At 37.9% G+C, this 23,493-nt stretch overlaps 2 protein-coding genes across 2 annotated transcripts in view; both read left to right on the top strand.

Moving 5' to 3' along the window:
• LOC134742390 (adenosine receptor A2b) overlaps nt 1-23,493 on the top strand; it is a 106,899-nt gene that overhangs the window by 50,018 nt on the left and 33,388 nt on the right. The window lies entirely within an intron of this gene.
• On the top strand, nt 19,808-20,976 carry LOC134742033 (sericin 1-like). Its single transcript, XM_063674956.1, has one exon. It carries the CDS (start codon nt 19,875-19,877, stop codon nt 20,943-20,945), a length of 1,071 nt encoding a protein of 356 aa, XP_063531026.1. The 5' UTR covers nt 19,808-19,874; the 3' UTR covers nt 20,946-20,976.

Raw genomic sequence — 23,493 nt, 5'->3', positions numbered from 1 at the left:
GGGACTCGATAAAAAGCAGATTGGATAAAAAATAAGCTACCCAAATTACTAACTCCACGCAGACGAAATCGCGGTCAAAAGCTAGTAATTAATTCTACTCAAACCCTTTTGCACAGCTCTACCTATTGAATAGTATTTTTTTTAAAGTGTTCGTACTTTTTGTGGAATAATTATTAATTGAGATTAGAGCAGCCTTGTCAAATAATAATTACTGTGTGTTTTTCCCACAGCTGGACCTGATACACTAATGAATCTATACATAAATAGAGGTAAACCTAATATGACTCTCATCTTTTATTTATAGTCAGTACCTATAAAGGCCACATCAATTAGATATATGACTATCATGTCTGTTATCGCCTTTATCTAGTAATTAGGCTCCCATTCAAGACAAAACTAGGTTAGAAAAATAAAAACATTTGTCGGAGTGCGAGGCGAACTCGTGCGCCTAGGATTCTGTGCCGTCCCAAAATTGTCTAACGTTATTTTTTCGGACAGACAGACTGACATCCATAATCCTGATATCCATAGTTTTAGTAACTATATAGCGGCTCTGTGAGTTCTAGACCTCACGGCTCTGTCTTTGCATAGCTTCAAATTGAAGATATATATGGCACCGTCATATTGAACATTTTTCAATAACCAAATTGTTTTTCTTTTTTTTTTATTGGGAAACAAGCAGCTTACAATAATACAGGATATAAATATTATATGTATGATACATGAGCCATAACAGTTTTCACTAATGGAATAAAACAAAATCGCTCAAAGGGAACTTTGGAGAATGAAAAATACATTATTACTTATCATTCAATTAGTCTTTTCAGAAACAGAGAGAAAAAATACCTATATATCAAAGAAATTTGAAAAATAATAAATTAATGCCGATATTTCGCAATATATGTGCATTGAGTTACCTTCCTTTAATAGAATAAGTATACTTAAAAGACATCAGATTAGACACATGCATTATGATTTTAAGGAAACTAGACGTCAACAAAGAAACAAATTTATCAAGCTTCGTACTGAATAAATCGAGGTTTGAATATTTAGTTATATGCTGACCACGCTCTAATAAGATAGAAAAGAAAAATACAAATCTTCATCGAACACATTTTACGACAAATGTGACCTGTAGAATAGTGACATACGAAAGCATTTTTGCCCAAGCAGAAATGGAGACGCGTCGCTCGCATCTTAGTATTAATAGTACTATTAGTTATTCTGTGGTATTAATAAGGTGTCGTTGGCAAGCTTCTGGTACGGATTACGGAACTCTAAAAGTAGTATAACATTTCAAACTTTCGCATTTCGAACACATATCAAAACACATTTACAACTGGGTCTATAGCGAATTTATTTTGTTACCTTTATTTACTGACGTTTCGACACGGGTTGCACTGGTCGTGGTCGTGGGTTGGAGAGAAGTCGTGAAATGTGTGGGCTCCCTTACATTCTACGACTCTTGTCTTTCCGCACAGACTAACTGATGTCCCAGCAAAATGTCAAAACAGAGATCCGTGTACAATTTTTTTTTTTATTATTATTTACAACGACGGGACTTAATCGCGTAAAATCAAGGTCTGTCAAGAACCGTCAGGTGAACAAGTCTGCCGTTGCTGAGCATTTACTAGAGTCAGGGCCAAACCACTGGATTGAGCTTCACAACCCTAGAATACTTTCTACAGATCGTGGGTTTTATAGTAGAAAAATCCGTGAAGCCATTGAAATCAAGAAACAGAAATTTCAATCGAGACGAAGGTTTTAAGATCTCATCCACATGGAACCGAAACGTGTAAGCGAAACCAAATATCGAAAGTTGAAAAATCGAATATTGTGAGTGTTGTGTGTCGACCCGGTAACATCCCTAGTGCGCAAAACGTTCAAGTTAATAAACAAGACCAAGTGCGGGTAGTTCGAAAAACTCGCGCGCCTAGAGATGTTGATGTCAACTTTAGCCAGTCTTCTCCGAGACCACGGGGACAACGCCGTCCTCGAAACGTCGGAGGTGAATTTAAAACTTATTTTACGCGATTAAGTCCCGTCGTTGTAAATAATAATGAGTAAAAATCGTGAAAGTTTAAATCAGTGTTAAATCAATTTTGATTTAGTTTTTTTTTTTGATTTTTGTAATACCCGACGAAAACTGTATGAAAATGTATTGATCAATACTTTTTTAATAAACGCCTCTCGGTCCGATAAAACTTGTACAAAGGCCACAGGCCGAACTTTTTGCGTCGGCACATACGGCGCACTTTATTACCAAACAGAGGCCAAGTTAGTTGTGCCACTGGTTTTCATTAAATTTGATCTTAGTTTCTTGAACTCCACGGAGGTTAGGTTTGAACTATACTGAACTGTAAGGGGTTAATATTAGGGTTGATTTTTATTAACTACATAAATAAAGCAAACTCGTGCGTAGTGAACTCGTAAAAGAGTGGATGTCAAGCGACTGATTGATAGCGATAATGGATAGGATTTATTCCCTACATCTTTGAAGATCAACAGACCTATCTTCACGTAAGCTTGCATGCCGTTTCATTGAGACAGTATGTCGACTTCCGGTTCGAGCGCCATTTTGATAGCTTCGTGATTAATTCCTTTGTTTGTTGCTCATTTAATATCATGACGTTGCATGTTGGCAAATTATACATGGTGAATTGATTACTATACTCTGAGGGGTAAACATGTATGCCATGACTGAACTTTTATGGGGACAAGTACCCGAAATTGCGAAAAAAAATCTGAAGTTCGATAGTAAAAGTTGTTCAGTATGTCCTACATACCGACCACGACACGACCGATACAGTATGACCGGCTGGACGCCGTCCTGTAGGCCATCCTAGGTATCGGTGGGCGGATAGAGTGGAGACAGATCTCCGGGAGCTCGGCGTCAGTGAAAACTGGCATGAATTCGCGAAGGCCCCTTAGACAACGTGCAAATCGCTAACGCTCCGTAGCGAACGAAACGCAACTGTCACTGTCACACTAATATGGAAGAGCGATAGAGAGACACAAAGCGATTCGATGGCGAAGCGATAGCGATCGTCACCTTGGCTAGGCCAGGCCAGGACCGGGTAAAATGGCGTACTCTTGTGTTGGAGGGCAAGACTCATTTTGGGTCATTGCGCCAAACTAGTAAGTATGTCCTACATAATCATCTCTTAATGTATGGTTAGATATAAAGTAAAAAAAAAAACGTCACTGCAGATCAACATCTTCCTAGGGAGCCTGATGAGGTCCACCCTGCAACCTATTCCTAAGAATGGGCACTGGCACTAGTTTTAAACAAAGGGAATGCCTTCTGACCTTCTTACTTAGAGGGAAAACTATTCCTCATGGGGATAAAATACACCTTTTATGCTGGATTAATCCTTTGTGGTAATAGATGTATTTTTTGAAGCATCTCGCTTATAATTCTAGGCCAAAATAGGGGTACGCTATCATTGGTTTGCGCTCGGGCAGTGCGTTTTGCGGGTGTCAGAGGTTACAACACTCCCGGTACACTCAGTGTTCCAGTATCGTACATTAAATAATAAAATGGCTCGCCTTCACAGCAATTATAATTAAAAATGGTTAAGGATAAGAAAAAATGGGTAAAGTAAACCTCAAGTCAATGTACACTTCACACACACAGGTTAGGACAGGTCCCATGTCTATTTGTTTAGTGTCAATTAAAAAAGCAATAAAAGTTGAATGAGACGACAAAAATATTAAGTAAACCTACCTATCTATAGTTAAATTCCGCTTTCAAGAGAATAAAAATGTTACACGTGTAAAATTGCAAATACTTATACAAAACTAGTCAAAGTATGATTTTAAATCTAACATAATTTTTGACATACTTTGTAAAGTTGTCTTATACTTGGAATTACTTATTCTGTACTTGGAGTATGTTTTACTGTCACGCATAGCCAACCTATACAGTGACTAGGTCCTAAAAAACCCAAAACTCGTACTTAATAGGAAGCGCCCCCGTGTCCTTGAATACTATAACTAGGAATTACGTTTGACAACGTTTACGTAGGTTGTTTTGGGACGAATGTTTACCTGACCTTTTGGCTAATTTAAGATGGCGCTTTTAGGCAAATATTGTTAAAGTTGATTAAGAAAATATTGTCTTTCTAAAGTGGCAAAATATCATGGCGATAGCCAAAGTATCAACTAAAATATCCCATAAATTGGAGAGTACTTTAAAATATAAGAATTTAACTTAAAAAATATCGTAAGTAGGTGGTACTACGCGTATAAAAAAATTCAACTTAGGTTCAAACTGCCAAATGAGTTTTAAAACCTTGTGACGTCTGTACCTACGGCTACTGTAAAGAGTTATTGATTGAAGTAAGTAGTTAAAACGAAAGTGGAGGGCCCGCGCGAAATCGCCTTTACATGCAAACGTAGTCCTCATTTTCCTCTGGATATTAACATTATTGAATTTTTTTTGACACAATTTCTTGTATATCAACCCGCTATGCCCCTACGTTGATTTTTTTCGAATTTTTATTTATTATAAGAGTTATAAGAAGCATTTAAAAATTTGTGTGAAATCTGTTTTACGCTCATAATATTTACAATAATCAAAAAATCGAAAAAAGTCAAACGTAGGGGCATAGCTATGGTTAATATACATCCAATTATGTAAAAATATTTTTCATAATGTCAATATCCAGAGAGGGAAACGAGGACTACGTTTGTATTGAAAAACGGTCGTCTCCTTTCCTCTTAATGAAGTCTTAGGAAAAAGTCGAGTTTGACCACTATTATTTGCGCCATGGGTTGATGTTGTTTTGGCAACAAACCATAGAAGCCGAGCGTGTATCTCATGACCTAAACGCGTAAGCGCCATGAATTTTATGGCGCTTACGACGTTTTGGTCGCGTGGTACAGGTTGCGATTGCGACAATTTCATTGTTTGGTATGGCTTCTCTATAAGTAGTAATAAGAACTGAATCAGTTTAAAAGGTGAAGTAGATGACGCTTCACTGCACTGCAGCACTGCGTCATGTTTTGATCTAACTGTAGGCCTGGCACAGGAGTGGCGCGACAGTATCTCGCCCGCGAGATAAACTACCCGCCGTTTTCTAACCGTATTAAACAGGGACGGGTCTATCTCGCGAGCGAGATACTGTCGCGCCGCTCCTGTGCTAGCCCGGTAGAATTGTTAAACGTCAACTTTTGACAACTTTATCGCCAACTTTACAACTTGAATATAATCAAATAATCTTTGGTATTTATCTAAAGATTTAACACTCAAACGCTTTTGATGAGAACCGTATTCATACGGACTGGGCAAACCCTACCTGAGAAGGAGCTACGCGAGCAGATGAAAATTTTCTATTGTACGAGTACAAGTATAAAGCGTTAGAACGTGGTTGAGTTCTATAGAATTTTGCCTTGGTGCTAGAATTTATTCGTGTGAAAGTAGAAATGTTTTTTAGAATTTTACGAAACATATGAATGACGTGTACTTACGTGAACAGTTTGCAAATATTTTATCTTGATCGGTAATATAATTGTATATAATTGTATTCGGGCCTGAAAATCTGAATTACAAAATATTCAGGCTTTCAGGCCTATTCTTATTCAAGTAAAATTTGTAGATTTTTGAACTGTCTTTTCGCGCAATTAAAGTAAACTAATTGCAGTCAAGATAACAGAACAGATCACTTGCGGGATTGTTTGTTGCCAATGATTCCCTTTCCTTGACTTTTAATCATAAACCTAAATCTAACCTTGATTTCAATGTTCTGTCCCTTTTTTTCTTATCTAAGATTGCGTTAGTGTGACTGAAAGCGAGATCGTCAAGGGTTTCAAGGACAGATAGTGAATTGGAAGCAATAAAGAGTCCAAGCAACTCCAGCTAGCATGTTATCAAGTAGGGTCTGCGGAGGTTATTGCGTCTTCTGACGTGAAAATAAACTTTCATGTTTATTTTACAGAATGTAAAAACACATTCTTTCGGCAACGCGCGTGTAACTCCTCTGGAGTTGCAGGCGTACATAGGCTATGGAGACTGCTTAACATCAGGCGGGCCGTATGCTTGTTTGCCACCGACGTAGTATAAAAAAAAAGCATTTTCATCACTGATGACTACGTACAGTAGGTAGTTGAAATATTTATTACGGGCAGATAAAAATTGCGTCTGAGCGGGAAAGTACATAAAGGAAAATAATTAACAGGAGATATAAAGGGCTTGAGAAGTAAAAGGGCAATTTTGCGGTTGACAGACATTATATTTTTCACCTCAGCAGCTCGAACAAGCCTACTTTCGTCACTCCCTGGAGTGAGGAAAGTGCGACTTTCCTCACTCCAGGGAGTGAAACAATGTAGCTTTTTAATTTAGTGAAGGCCATGAACTTCATACTACGGTACGATACGGTACGGTACGGTACGGTACGGCACGGCACGGCACGGCACGGCACGGCACGGCACGGTACGGTACGGTACGGTACGGTACGGTACGGTACGGTACGGTACGGTACGGTAAGGTACGGTACGGTACGGTACGGTACGATATGGTACTGTACGGTACGGTACGGTACGGTACGGTACGGTACGGTCCGGTCCGGTCCGGTCCGGTCCGGTCCCGTCTCGTATCGTATCTTATCGTATCGTACATATTATAATACTTTTTTTTCTGTTTATTCTGTGTAATTCGAAATACATTTTAACCTTTAATATGTTCTCACTACTGAGGTGAAAAATTATGTGTGCAACACGAGAGCAAAGTTATTTTACATCTCGTGTTTTTGAGTCCCTCGCTACGCTCAAGATTCTACCTTAGAATCACTCGCTTCGCTCGTGATTCAATTATAGAACCTTTCGCTTTCTTGGGACTCAAAATAAACACTCGCAAGATAAACCAACTTTCCTCTCTTGTTGCACAAATAACTATTTTACTGTCCCGTAAAATTTTGTCTGAAACCTCTTGATTCTGATCAGAGGTAGGCAAATAGCTTTTGCATAAACTGATCCTTGCTCATTCTTGGGATTAGTATGTCATGTCGGACGGGCGGTTTTTTTTTTACAATACGGGGTAAAGCGATAAGGATACCATATATATGTATATATGTTAATATTTCTATATATTATTCGTTATGTTATTTTATCTTTTTTTGATAACCACAGTGATCTCATAAATTTTAAATAGCAAGCCCGAGAAGGAACGTCATTCGAATTTTACGAATTAATTCCATTTTACAACGCTCGCATCTTTGCCTTGACCACATCGTGAGCGAGAGCTCAAATTGAGATCAATTTACAAAATTCGAATGCCTTTCAAAAAGAAGTTAGTGGTAATCATCTCATTCCCATTCAGCTGTTACAGAGGATAGAATCACTGAAGCAGTACAAGAGCTTGTAACACAGTGTACTACATAGGCGAACAACACGCGAACGCTTAGCGGCGCGGCGCGGGGTGAATCAATCCTTTGATACCTTTAGAAGTGTTCTACGTGGGCGATCTCGTTGCGAACGCCGTTTGCCCGCCGCGCTCCTCTACACGATGGCCCAACGTAGGCCAATCTATGGGACGCAGCTATGCGGTGGAATGAAATAGCAATATCACTTGCTCCCTCTAACGCGTAAATGCGTCCCTTAGATTGGCCTACGTTGGGCCATCGTGTAGAGGAGCCATAAGACGTAGCGTTATAAAGTTTCATTTCATATCGTGATTCACTTGCTATCCTAACGCGGGTTAGATATATCTCCCTAGCCCGAGAGACAAAAGGTATGTCTTATACAAAAAGCATTTTGCCGTTTTCCTGTGACCTTGAGGGTCACAATTATTCCCGGGATTTTTATAGATCCCTTGCTTGTAGCTCTACGCCACAGGACTAGTGGTGTGTCGTTCTCAAGATTATTCCCGACATTTGGGGAATATCAACTACATATTCATTAATGTGACATTATTTCTGAAGTGTAAACTAAAACCAATTACTTATCATTAAAATATAGGTACCTAACTATAAATATGATTTTCTAGTTATTACAATTAATTTATGAGATTTTTTCGTCTTATTTAAAATTCGAGTGTCAATTATTAAAAAAACACCTCATCTACTTTAAAAAATATCTCATGACAACCAAGTGATTCAGTCAACCAAGTTTGAATCATTGAATAACAAAGATAAAACTAATCTCCATAAGGCAGTGGCGGATTTGCGGTTTTGGCGGCCCTAATAGGCCCCAGGCCTTGTAGTAACTACTAGCCACCCCTTTCTCGGCACTCATCTTGCTTGCTGCCGCCACTAACGTCTTGCTGCCCTAGGCCCAGGCCTACTTGGCCTTAGGGCAAATCCGCCAATGCATTGTTCCCTTGGTTTGGTAATATTTCGGCTTTCGGATCGGGTACGTTTACATCGCATCACTACACAGGACACTTTCACTTCACACTTTATATCCTTCATAAATCATAGTAGCTTTTACTCTCTTAAAGCAAGTTTTATCGTAGTGCTGAGAGTAGGTACACCAACAAAGTTACGTAGAATGTGACACAGCGTTATGTGGCTAAAATGTAAGAATGTTTTTGTTGCTTATTCAAAAATTCGTGACCGTTTATAGCTACTAGGCTACCACAGACGCCTAGACTGGCATATTTTAAACAGAACCTTTTCCTAATACTACTTACCGTATGTACAGCGAGCTGCCAAATCACGGCCACTTTATGAATGTATGTACATTGTACATACACCCTGCCGCAAAATTACATGGCAGCTTTACGAATGAATTCATTTATTAAATTTTGCAGCTCGCTGTACCCTAGCAAACCGTCTGTACAATACAATTTACAGTAGGTATATGATGCAACTTTACCGCACGAGTGCGATAATTAGCACATTACGTAACTAGATGTCGAAAATTTAAAGAGCCATATGTACAGTCAACCAATTAGATTCGTAGGCCACTACAGAACCATGTCGCTTTAACTACTAGATACATGATATACATCAGTCATTAAGCACTGCCGTAGAAGATCAAATTGATTCATTATGGCATGGTTCTATAGTGGCCTAGGAATCAAATTGGTTGACTGTACCTACTGTAAAACGTTGTACGATATACATGTGCGAATAGGTAATTCGCAACTCGTATCAATTTAAAACACTCCCTTCGGTCGTGTTTTAATTTATCGCCACTCGTTGCAAATTTCCTATTTTTCGCACTTGTATCGTAATGTACTATTACGAACATTATTAGCTAGTATGCACTAAAAGTTGTACCTGCCCGTTATTATAATTTTTTACATATTTTTTTATTAGTAATAATTTACCATGTACCATAACGCAGAAATTAATAAAATTGGATTAAGGTCTAATAAAAGTTTTCGGTGATGTGTCCTGGATTCATAATGCGTCCTTAATCCCAGTGATTCATCAAGATTTAACTTCTCTAACTTTGTGTAATGGATACAGAGCTAATATGAAAGATAGACATTCTTCAAATAAATAACATGGAATGTTTTTAATTTTTGCAAAGTACAAGTTGATAATTATCTCTCAGACCTCGATCAAACCTTACAAAATTGTATGTATTGAATCGGCTAAGGTAAGGACGCCAAACACGAAGAATTTCATACAGTTATAATATATTGTATTCTTAACGCGTTAATGAATAACGCCATAAGAATTTCCCTTGAAGTTTATCTTTAGGTTACCGATATGTATATGTTATTTAATTATATGTAAATAATAAAATAATATTTTCTAACAGTTAATATGGGACCAAACCAAACTAAATACACCTCGGTCTCGTTTACACATTATGATCATTTAACACTGCCAACGTTTTCGTAGCGCTACGCTCGTAGCCGATCCCAGCGTTTTCCCGCTTTGTAGAGAAAAGCGACTACGAACAGAGAACCCGCCGAGCGGATTCCCGGCACTTAATGTGTTAGGTAAGACGTAGCGTAGATACCTTTGCATCTAACGGTACCTATTACTGTCCAGTGTCCGTTGTTCCGCTGTCAGTTAGACAGTTCCACGGTACAGTAAAACAATTATTAACTGACAGAGGCAATTCATTAGTAGTGCCCTAGTGCTAACCTTGTAAATGTGCCGTAGTTGGCTAATTTCATTAGTTTATTACCCATTGCTATTATTTAAGCTCGAAGCTGTTTTGTTCCGGGCTGTATGTGGTTACAAATTACCTACGCTGGCGTTGGAAAAATGATTACTAACATCATCTTCCTCGCGTTGTCCCGGCACTTTGTCACGGCTCATGGGAGCCTGGGGTCCGCTTGGCAACTAATCCCAAGAATTGGCGTAGGCACTAGTTTTTACGAAAGCGACTGACATCTGACCTTCCAACCCAGAGGGGAAACTAGGCCTTGTTGGGATTAGTCCGGTTTCCTCACGATGTTTTCCTTCACCGAAAAGCGACTAGAAAATATCAAATGATATTTCGTACATATTAAGTTCCGAAAAACTCATTGGTACGAGCCGGGGTTTGAACCCGCGACCTCCGGATTTAAAGTCGCACGCTCTTACCTCTAGCAGGCCACCAGCGCTTAAAAATGATTCAATTATTCTAAAGGGTACCTAGTGCCTACGCGAAATACCAGACCGACTTCAATCCTTGCAATTTAGGGTAAGGGGCCCACAGACTATCAGACCGCCGGACGATATCGGCCTGTCAGTTGTTCGGAACTGTCAAATTTTTGTTCTAACTGGCAGGCCGATATCGTCCGGCGAACTGATAGTCAGTGGGCCCCTTAATTTAATTTCAAAATTAACGATTTGAAACGGTACTAATGTTGTTTTTTTACAGGTAAGTTTCATTCATCTTGGGACCAGATATTCAAACCCAACAGTAAGTTAAATCTTCAAAAGTCATTTTAACAGAAAGATATCTATCTACACACACATTACACACACACATCTTTACCTACATTTTTTGTTATCAAATAATACGTGACCACAATCAGAATCACATACCACACATATGATATGTGGTCAAAAACTTATAAATAAAGATATCTACCGTAAAACTACTACGTAACTGTGTAGTCTAAAAGCTTCCGACTATGGTCAAAAATAAACTTGAATATCTTCGTTCAGGTGTGACTATTATTTGAATGTCGTAGTTCTAGTTAGACAACATAGACATAGTTAAATAACATAGACATAGTTAAATAACATAGACATAGTTAATAGATGGGTGAGGTATCTTGAGGGTTTATATGAAGGCGAAGAGTTGACAGAACTTGATCTAGAGACGGAAGAACTAGTACCAGAAGATGAGCTGGGTCCAGAAATACTTAGAGAAGAATTTGATAAGGCAATTGCGAGACTTCAAAACGGTAAAGCTGCAGGCGTTGACAATATCTACATAGAATTGATCAAACTTTCAGCTTGTGATCCAGTTATTGATGAAATTTTCTTACTTACGAAACAAATACATACCACAGGCCAGATCCCAAGAGATTTTAAACAAAGTAAAATAGTAGCTTTGCCCAAGAAACCTAATACCCTACTTTGTGAAGAACACAGAACCCTCAGTTTAATCTCACACGCAAGTAAAATACTTTTAAAAATAATTCAGAACCGAATCAGACCCATATCAGAGAATTACTTAGGCCCCGACCAATATGGTTTCCGTGAAAACAAAGGTACCAGAGAGGCTATACTAGCTCTTAGATTAGTAGTAGACAGATGGCTGGATGTAGGACTCGACACTCATATCGCTTTCATAGACTTAGAGAAAGCCTTTGATAAAGTTAACTGGAGAAAAATGATGAGCATCTTGAAAGAAGTAGGAGTAGACTATAGAGATAGAAGAATAATCTACCAACTTTACAAGGAGCAGGAGGCGTTGATGGAAGTGGGAGAGGAAATTGGGAATGCAAGGATTAGACAAGGAGTACGACAGGGGTGTCCACTTTCACCTTTAATATTTAATATATACATAGAATACGCTATACGAAAAATTGTTGAAGCAGACAAGGGAGGGGTAAAATTCAATGGGGAGAAAATACATTTTATACGATTTGCAGACGACATCGCGGCGTTTGCAGAAACTTCAGCTCAACTAGAAGATCTAATGTTAACAATGGACACAGTATTTAACGAATTAGGCTTAAAGATAAACATAAAGAAAACTAAGACCCTTATAACTTCAAAACGCAAAACTAATCATCCTCCAATAGTTCTCAACAACATCCCAATTCAGCAGGTTGATAGTTTCAAATATTTAGGTAGCTTAATTACCAGGGACTCCAGGTGCACACCAGATATCGTTTCAAGGATTGCTATGGCAAAAAAAGCTTTCAACCAGAGGAAACAATTATTGAAATCCCGTTTATCATGCAGAAGCAAGAAGCTACTGATTAAGGTGTACATCTGGAGTATAGCCCTTTATGGAAGTGAAACGTGGACAATGACCCTAAGAGATAGAAAGAGAATGGAAGCATTTGAAATGTGGTGCTGGCGGCGAATAGAAGGTATTAGTTGGAGAGACAGGATAACGAATGAGGAGGTGCTAAGAAGAGTGAGTGAAAGAAGAGCTATTCTGAACACTATTGCAAATAGACGCGGGAAAATGATTGGACACTTAATACGACACGACTACTTCTTTAAAACTATCCTGGAGGGGCGGATAGGAAGGAAGCGGGGTAGAGGAAAACCCAGACGCAGCTTTTTAGATCAAGTGAAAGAAAAAGTAGGGGTCGTGTCGTATCAAAAAGTCAAAGAGCTGGCGCGGGATAGGGAAAGCTGGAAGATACTCCACCGACAAGAGAATAACTCTTAAGTTAATGATGATGATGAGTTCTAGTTATGGCAAGATATTTTGTATAAATGTAAGAAAAAACTCCGACAATTGAAACGAAAAAAAAACCTTGGTTTCATACTAAATTATGATTACGTGTTGTACTTTTATATGGTTATACGGTACTTTTTTTTAAACTGGTACCTTGCATTTTCCTATTTATTTAACTATGAAAATTTGTCAACTGTTTCATTTAAAGTTCTGCACAAAAAGGAACAACTATCTGCTTGTTTACCTACAACTTTTTCAGGTCACAAGGTCGCTGTATTCAATTAATAAACAAGTGAATGCGATGTTGTTTCCCTATAATTACACGTGGCAGTGAGTCGATCAACGGGACTTGTTTACTTCAAATCGGTTAAAACAATTTTGTTTCCAATCAGTCCTATCACGAATGAAACCGGACTCTCATACAATATAAGTAGACTTAGGGATCTTTCACACTGCTCTACCCGGCAGCTATACTCCGTTTTTTTCAGACTACAAATTTTATACCCTCAAAAGTAACCTTTTTCCTCCAAAATTAAAAGTGTCGTTTACATATTATTGTACTGCAATATTATATGTTAAAGGAACCCTAACATTTCGGATGAAAAAGGTATGTATTTATCACTAGTTTTAAGAAAAAAAAAATCATTAGACTGATACCTACTCTAATATAGCACATGATAGCACGTTTACGTTATCATCACCACACAATTAGCCAAAAGACGTTAATTAACGGACAAAGTTTTCATGACCAGCCGTGCGCTGTCTTCTTCAAACGGTTTCGATCAATATTGAGTAGATCGTCGGATCATCTTTATGAGGGATTTTCCTACAGAGGGGTTTTGGTACATAGTTCACATAGTTGCCACTCAAGAACCTTTCTGCGTATAACCCATTACTCAGTTCTACGAGCAATATGGCTCACTCATTTCTGATTCCAATTCGCCAAACCTACAAAAAAAAAATAGTGTACTTCCATTTTAAAGGCCGGTAACGCACTTACAACCTTTCGGTGTTGCGGGTGCCTATGGACGACGGTAATTGCTTACAATCAGGCGATTCGTCCCCTCATTTGCCTCGTATATCATAAAAACAAATGTTTAGAGCGTAAGTCGCTCTTCGCATTGGAAACGGATCCACACGCTGCTTCGGTGTTCGAGCAGGACACCGGACAGGGATCGGAACCGGTTTTTTACTAAAACTTCGAAATAACCATATATTTCGAATAATTTTATACTCAAAACGACTCAGTTGTGTGTAACGACTTCGTAACGAAAAAATACCGGTTTCGTTCCCATACAAAAAATACCGCTCTGTCTCGCTCACGCACCGGAACGACATGCGGATACGCGCGTGATAAAGGCGTAAGTTGAACCTGCACCGATCACCGATCGGCTACTCGTACTACGGTCAAAATCGTGTAATTCGTGTAGGTAGCTATCAGGTGTTGTATCATTTTGTGAAAGGGCCCTTACAAAGGTCCCTTTCCTTGTTTACATATTTAATGGGATGTTGTTGATTACAGAATAAGGAGGAAAGCTATCACCCGAAACCCGTTGAAAGAGAGAAGGCAAATGAGGCATGCAACAGTAATAGATCAGATGCCATATACATATTTAAGTCCCAATAAAAAAAAGTTTTTGTGTATACTGGGCACAGGGTGGGGCCTATATTAATATAATGGGGCATGTCTACATGTATGAGAAATATTTTATAGTGTTTGTTCAATAAACAAGTTCAACAACACGAAATTATGTAATTCAAAAATCTGGAAACCGAAATTTTTTGTAATGTTTTTGTAAAGATACCTGTTAGAGTTTTTAAACGTAAAATATTAAATACTTTTGATAGATTTCTATTTAATTGTTTAATTATCATTAACTAATCAATATCGTATTTAAAAAATCTGAATACGCCTCTAAGTAGCTGAGCTGACACAAGTAGCCCAATATTGGTGTTTATTGCAAATAGGAAGGCCGCGGTCGCGCCTACGTCTTCTTGGAATTAAAAGCGACTTCCAGGATGGGACGTGAAAACTGCCTACACGTTTTATTGGTTGGAATTAGGGTTCCCCCACATATGTCGACGCGAAATCGGCAAAATCCGATAGAAAAAGGCTGTATGTCTGCGCAATAAGGGCGAAAAATTCGTCGTTCAGCTCGGCCGACGCGAATCGGCATCTATTCACGGGAATAGGGCGATTTGCCAAGAAGCTCTTCGGATCCGTACGGCGCTGTTAGAAGCCAAAAGCCCGCGTTCGTATTCTTACATCTCCGAGTACCGCAGATCGGCGCCGATTAGGGCTGAACCAATGACGGCCGAATGGCTCCGAGGTGGACCGAAATTGCAGATTGTACACAAACGCATTGCAGAACATGAAAGTACTGAACCCTTATAGCATGTTAGTTTCGGACACGTTTAAAATCCCGGCCACACACTCGACGAGTGGTATGGGAGGTAGTGAAGGAAGTATGCAGGGCAGTATGGCGGCCGGTGACGAGTAGCGCGGCGGCACCACGTCTGTGCCTACTTCCCTCGCTACTTCCCATGCCACTCGTCGAGTATGTGGCCGAGGTATAAGGTTTTCGATGGAGTCTGTAGTCTGCCATTACAATTACAGCGTGTAACAAAAATAGTGGGGATCCGATTAAAGAGCAGAATTATTCGGTATCGTGTTCCGATTAGGAAAAAGTACCAAAAAGAAACAATTTATTGGCGCAAAAAAATAAATCTATGGGGCCAGTCGTCCAAGTCTATCCATGCAAAGCCCAAAAATGTTTCGCGTAAAAAAAAAAATCTACTCTTTCCTAATCAGAACACGATACCGCAATTTTTGTTACACCTTTTATATAGTTTATTTTCAGTGTGAATCTTTTACAAAAAATTATATATGAAAACTACACTTTTACGTTAGCTCCCATTAAGATCCTCTGTTTAATGGCTTGTGCCGCCACCTGGCGAACTTTGACTTCAACAGTGTTGTGTTGCTCCCACTATCAGGTGTGCCGTATCAACGCAAGATGGCGCACTGTGGTCCCAAATCAAGAAAAGTGGGACATTGCTTATTTCGCTACAAAAAAAATCGCATTCGATAGGGAATTTGACTTAAAAAAATAATTAATCTTTGTAATTTTCCAAAAAAATGCGTATTAGCAGTAGTAAAAATACTGAAAATTATAATGTACCCATGGATAATTATCTTCAACTTTTTTTTCTCAAAAACGATGCCGAACACCATTTTTAAATTTGAATATGTTTTTTTTTTTTTAAGCCTACTAAGTGTCCCACTGCTGGGCAAAGGCCTCTCCCCTTGATTTCCACGACTCCCGATTTGGTGTTTCCTCCGGCCAGTTGTTCAGGAAGCTGTCCAGGTCATCCCGCCATCTCCGTTTGGGCCTGCCCCGTCCACGCCCCTCTACCGGCATCCACAGTGGATGCCGGTTGAATATGTTAAAACATAAATAATGCTATCCAGCTATATTTTTATTTTTGTTAACAAGCTGCGGCAGCGGAAATGCCGAGCGATTGAATTTTGAATATTTTATGTATTTAATATTTTGAGTATTGTATGGAGATTAGCAAATCGAGTAAAATATGACATGGCTTATTTCGCTACATTTTTTTTGTATTTGATAGAAAATTTAATAAAAAAATAATTACTCTTGTAATTTTTCATAAAAACGGGTAAATGTGGTTTAAAAAAAATAATGAAAGTTAAAATATGGTTAAAATGTATGGTGGGGGTGCGTTTTGTATGTTAATCCGACTTATCTACCACCCTATTTGTCTAATTATTAGTTTGGGTACATCATATCGCTAAGGACAAAACGTGCCCCGAGAATGGTCAGACGACTTACTTATTTGTTTACATTGTAACATTTCTGTGTTGACCAAATATGTTCAATCAATCAATCTTTAATGTCAAAAACACATGTTCTTGAACAATAAAAGCAAGATTGTGTTGGCCTCTGTATTCTAACCGCACACTGTTCATGCGAGTGTTTAACTGGTTTATCAATTTAACTGTGACCTAAAGACCCAGCAACTGTGCGCCATCGGATATTGCACGTATATTTTCACATCACCAATTCGAAAAAGGGGTTTTTCTTCCCTGCTAGGAGGAATCAAAGTAACACTTTTCTGTTCTATAACATTCTCAGTATACACCTTTACGCTATCTGTTTGTGGTTTGCCTTGTTTCACAAATGCGCGACTGATCTTGAATATTGTTCAGGCTGTATCTCCATAGTAGGTACTTTCCAAGAATCGCGCAACAGAATGGATTTCTAACTTCTTAGTGATCTAAGATTTACTTATTAGGTAAAGCGATGGTTCAGTGGTTTCGGCGTCACGGCCAAACAAGTGTCTTGAAATTCTGCTTCAATTGAGTAGGTACATTCATTTGTTCCGATTTTACACGGCCACACGGCTGTTTTGTTTGTTTAATTTGTACTTTAAAGCGCGACTTAAGTCGTGTTTCAGTAACGTCAGCGTCACATTCCTGACAAAATGCGTGACATACCTATGAACATTCGTAGATGTATGAACATACTTACGAATGTCTCTTTGCTTTATTTGTAAGAGGAGTAGGTAATTCAAATCTTTAACATGTGTCAGCGATCACGATCGTCGTATAAAAAAAAGTAAACTATAGGTACAGCCAGTATATATATGTAGGCAAATAATAATTTAACTATCTTGTTACAACAACTGCAATGAGACTGTCAAACTGCTTATATATAAATAGTGACAGACATATACTCAGCCTAATCTATTGAAGGTACTAAGGTCTGATCTGGAAATTTAAAACTTGTATAGGTATTTCAAAAGAAAGGACAGTTGGAAATTCTATTCTGATGATTGATGATTCTAAATATGATGATAACGGTTAATTTAATCTAACTAATATCAATTCACTGTGTTGCAAATGGGAAATAAGTAATTACCGCGAGCTCGACCTTCGCTGCAATGTCGTGTATCATGCAACTCTTACCTCACTTTACTATTTATCAACACTGAAACAATTGTTACATGTAAAATTATATTCACATTAACAGCTGAACAATTTGTTTAACAGCTCACTAACCAAATAAATACACTAATCATCGTGATTAAGTTTATTTTTAACGCAGTAGCGGAACTACTGCCTCTACAATTGAAATAATATAGGATTTTTTGACAGTCCACATTATAGTTAGTTGTTCCTTCCCTACTGTACATCACTAGCTTGCAATCTGCTGACTGACTGACATAGATCCTCTTGCGCGTTATAGTGTCCAATAGCGTTGACATTTTGTGGTCCTTTCCAAACGGTTCAGGATTGGTTGAAAAACATTTGTCTTCTGTCTCTAGGTCCTCATTCCATCGGCTGTCATTGAAACTTTCTTCCTCCATCTTCTTTTTATTGTACTCGTAAATGTAATTTTCAAGAAAATCATGGGATATGAAACAGTACACGGTTATCATTGCAGTCACTTCGACGTCCTCGACCCTTAACCAGCATTGATCAGAGCGGTCGTTCCTGTTCGGCATTTCCACTGGCACTTGGACGACTACGTAAGGCTTCGCGTCGTTCCTATTCTCGTTAGATGTCACCTGAGTCAACATGGCCCCGAAGACTATGATTATTAACATTTTTAATGTGCCGCGGCGGCGGAGAGATGGTGTTGACTAAGCGATCGTGACTGTCTTGTGGCGTTACTAAAAGAAGCGGAATTGCAGCCAGTCGTGAGAGGTGATTACAGGTTGGACGATGGTCGGATTGTGATTTATAACTCATTGTTATAGTCACGATGCACGGGAAAACGTTGCAATGATTTCATAGATCGATAAACTCTATATACAATTAGAAAGAATAGGATAAATTAATGCGCTGTGATGTACGTTTGAAACCGGTTTTTTTTAAAGCAGGTAGGTTATTGATAAAGCCAAGCAAACTAAGGCGCCTGTAAAATCGAGGTAAGATCATCAACAACCTCTCTGTCGTTTTCGTAAAAACTAGGTCTGGCGCTAGTTCTTGAGATTAGGTTTGCCAATTCTATCTTAAATTTTGCCCTCAACTCTTTGCGGATGTTTAATGGCATCAAGATATTATGTTTCATTTTGTTCTTATCTGTTGCCAATTCTTATCTATATTGACATAAATATGTAATTTTACTTACTATATAATGGTTTTTGTGTTAACGATAACTTATACTAAGTTTATTGTGTTGTTTACACGCACGTAAGTCATCATCATTATATAATTAACTTTCAACTATTTATAAATAATAATAAAAAAAAATATGACATTATTGCCAGCACCATCTGAGTTTAAACCACGACACTATCTACAAATTATCGCTGGCATATCAGAAAACCTTTACTTATAAAAATCCTAAAATCATCTTAAGCAGCCAACCGCGCCGACGTCATAACGACTTAGTGCAAATGAGGCAAAAGAAGTGGTTTATTGACTCATGCACCGACTTGTTTATTGTAATTTTAACTGTCATTACCAGCCGTCACCCTTACATAGAAGGTAACATCTAGTTCAATAAAAATGTGATTGTTAGTTGATACGAGTGTATGTAATTCTAATTTGTCATAATCATATTAGTATAGGTAATAGGTATAGAATTAAAATTATGACTAATATGAGTATATACACAACTGCCTTAGCGTCAGTAATGCTCTAATGTTTTTTTTGCACCACACCTGCTCGGAAACGCTCTCTTTATTCTTCAAAAACAGACATCAAAGTTGCATATAATCCGTAAGAATGGCAAATTAATTTAATGCAAAATTAGAGTTGTTTCCTGAAATTGGCTGGTAGGATGAACTCATTCATTCATTTCGATTCGATTTTTTTAAGTTTTACTGCTCCCGTTGGTGTGATGATACATTTTGGGTTTCACTTATACTATACCTACAGTGTACCGTTTTATACATATGGATCACAGGCTCCTGTTTTTGCAGACGGTTTTACCACATGGAGATTCCATAAACACTACGTCATATTTACACGCACTCAGCAACCAAAGCTCATAATCAACAAGTTTTAAATGGTCGCTCCGGGCTGTACGCGCCTTACACGCGATTCGGCACTCAGGATCGCCAGACGTCTCGGTCCGAGATAATAAATGAATCACGCAAAATTTTGCCTATGTTTTGTGCTTGTGGTGTTAACAGTGAATCAAATAAAATGTAGAGGTGGGCACGAAGGTCATGGCGGGGGTCATGGTCATAGCAGTCACGGTCACAGCAGTCATTCAAGTCATGGAAGCCATACTAGCCACGGAGGAGGATGGTTATCTGGGTTGTTCTCAGGAGGCTCCAAAAGCTCAGGAAGCAGCAGTCACAGTTACCCGCTCTCTACAGGATATTCCGGTCACGGATCGGGTGGATCACATACTTACCCTAATTCGCATGGATTATCTGGTTCTGGAGGCGCACACTGGAGTTCATCACACTATTCGTCGTATACACCAAGTCGACCCACATACTATACGGCGCCACAGTATGTTTACGTGACACACTATCGGGAAACTCAAAGCCCGTACAGCGATCTTTTGACTGGGCTCACAATGTACAACTTGGGACGCTCTCATCATTATCATCACCATTATTATAACGATGACTACCAGAGGAGCGGCAGTTCTGGAGGATACTACAATCAGCATTCAAATACCGGATCGGAATGGCAAAATAATAATGCCGCTGGAACCAATGATGAAGCCAAATGCGTGTTGAAGATTCAGAAAAACGGAAAATTAGAAGTGTTATCGATTCCATGTGCTATAGTGTCTACATTCGACAATGGAAACCATACGTCCAACGATGCTGCCAGAGAAGCAACCGGAATTAAAAATTGTACCAGTGCAGTAAATAGCAATTCGGCTTCTGTAAACAACTCTTTGTTTGAAATTAATAACACAGTCGTTACCCCTTGTGTTAATCAAACGGTGAATATCACGGATCCTTTGTCAGTAACCGGAGCACCAATAGCAGAGGCAACTAACATGGAATGCTCAGTAGAAATCAGAACTAAACAAGACGTGATACAGAACTCTGTGGATTGCAACACTCTTCTAAAATATGCTAAAATTGCGGTTCCCGAAGACAAATCTACCAACGTATTGCCAACGAGGGAAGCGCTGAAGGCTATGCTAAACAAACCACCATGGTGGATGTCTCTTTTTATCGTAGTGTAATTTGCCTTCAGCCATCCGGGTCATTCGTCGATTTATCGGGACATTTGGGCTTTGTCATGCATTCGACCTTCAAACAACCTTACTTATATATGTTTTAAATAATTTTAGGTCAACCTTTTATATAAACTATTTAAGATGAGAGTCATATTAAAGATTTTATGTATTTGTATGTATATCATAAATAATTATGTTTTATGTATAACAAAAGTGACGAGACGAGTGAAGATATACTTAAATTGAGGTCAAATACAGTGACCTTAGCCATTGGACAAACCCTGAAATCCCACGTAGGGTTACTTCTCAGAAATGCTCTAACGTTAATATTTTTTTAATTAGAACAAAAGATAAAACAAAAAAAACAAAAACTAATTCCAATGATCGACAACAAAAAGAAACATAATGTATTAATCATTGGCAGTGCTTTTGACAATTTGTTCAAAAATGTGCGGCAATGATGACATTTGTCAAAAGTCAGAATCTTATGAATGTCATAAATAGAAAAGATAATCGAATTTAAACTGTTGTGAGACATAAACATTAAATTAATTAGTTAAATTAATAAAATAAAATTAATAAAATTAATTATTTAGTGAGTCTAAACCGTAAAATGATTTAAAAAAGATAATCAATAAGGTCGAAGAAGGTTTCACACTATTTATTACCTTAGGAGCTACTAACACATACAAGCTGCTCTAAAGTGAAAAATCGTAATTTGTTAATTTCTTCGTAACCGCTACACCGGTTGTTATGATACTTTTTATACTGATTCTAAATACCCTAATGCATACTATGTAGGTACATTTCGGCTTTGTCCAATGGCTAAGGACACCCTGTATAAAACTGAGTAAGAAGTATGCTGTAATACTATGCAAGATATCGGCTTTTAGCGATGGAGCTATTTGAAGAAATGTAATTGAATATACAAAGAACTTTTGCATTTATAACGTTACTTTAATTTGTAGTATTCGATATTTGTGTATCTTTAAAGTGTGCATGAAGTGCGTCAATAGTTTTATGTTCACGAGTGTTTAGATACCTACATAGGCTACATAGCAATGCAAAGAACTGATAAAAGATGGAGATGTTGCATAATTATACTCTTTTTCTTCAAATGAAATGTCGTCATCGAGTATATATACAAGTAACATAATATAATAAGTAAATTAAATTAAAATTAATACATTTCCAGTATAATAGTTATCCTTACTTTTAAAAACAAAAACAAATACAAACAAATACCTACTTACTTACTTACTTTATTATTTTGTACTGCCTATTACAATATTAGCCCAGTGCCTTAATATAGGGCAGTCGAGGCGTCCATCAGCTACCATCCTCAGGATGCTGTTACTGCTGCCTCTCACTCGTCTCAGCAAAAACGCTACCCTCTTGCGTCTGATGGCATGGAAGCCATCCGTGTGCGCCTCGGTTTAAATTTAACGATAGATATTTAAAAAAGGGGGCCGCTACGTACTGTATTTTGTATTTAAGTACCTTTTGAATACATCAAACTAGTTTTTATATTGCTGTATTCGTCGATCTATAAACTCAAAACAAAAACGGCCGTTTTAACTTCAGATATAATCTATGCGAGATTGACGAATTCAGCAACGTAATAGTAGATTGTGTCACAAGGGAGCAAAATGACATATTTACGGCGAGGGCGTACAATTGAATCCTAAACGAAGCGAAGGATTCTATAATAGAATCCTGAGCGTAGCGAGGGATTCTAACATAGAATCCTGAGCGTAGTGAGGGATTCAAGTGTTAACGCCCAAGGTGAAAATAATTTTGCTACCATGTGACACATACTGCTTTTCACATCACCTATGAGGAAATTACATACTAACATTAGGTTTCAAAACATTATTATTTTAAGCAAAGATCGATACGGACAGTGCCAAAAATATGTGTACACGACCTTAGTATAGGTACATACTTCTGGCACTTTGTCCGTATCGATATTTTCAGACGTGACTGTAGTGACAAATTAAAAGTACCTACAGCTCATAATTATGTACATAATATCTTTTCAAAAACAGCAGCAAACAACTAAAATGATACAATGAAAATCAAGTACATTATTTTTGTAGATTTTTCTGATAACAAATTAGCTCTTACCCCTTTGAACCAAATCTTCGGAAGAACACTATGAAGACTGATATCACTTATATTTATTATTATTAGTGTCGTTACCGGGATGCTCCTTAAAACATCTGACACAGATGAAAAGGCCTATTATTATTGATTTAAACTAAGTATTTACTAATTTATACAGAATACAGAACCGCATAATGCTTGGTGAAATATTTGTACATTTTTTTTAAATATAAACTTTTTAAATTGCATAGACAAGTATGGCTGCGTTTAAGGAGACCTAAAATGTCAAAATTAAAATTAAATTATTAAACTAAAGTTTTTTTACGTTTCTTTGTAAATATTACGCTAATTAATTAATTTACTTAATTTAAATATGATATTAATTAATTTAAAATACGTTAATTACATAATTACATTTTTTGTTTACAATTACAACAAAATATTATTT

This window comes from Cydia strobilella, chromosome 6 (assembly GCF_947568885.1).
Source record: "Cydia strobilella chromosome 6, ilCydStro3.1, whole genome shotgun sequence".
In the NCBI taxonomy this organism is placed as follows: domain Eukaryota; kingdom Metazoa; phylum Arthropoda; class Insecta; order Lepidoptera; family Tortricidae; genus Cydia; species Cydia strobilella.
The sequence above is the reverse complement of the archived record's forward strand: the minus strand, read 5'-3'. Positions and strand labels throughout refer to the sequence as shown.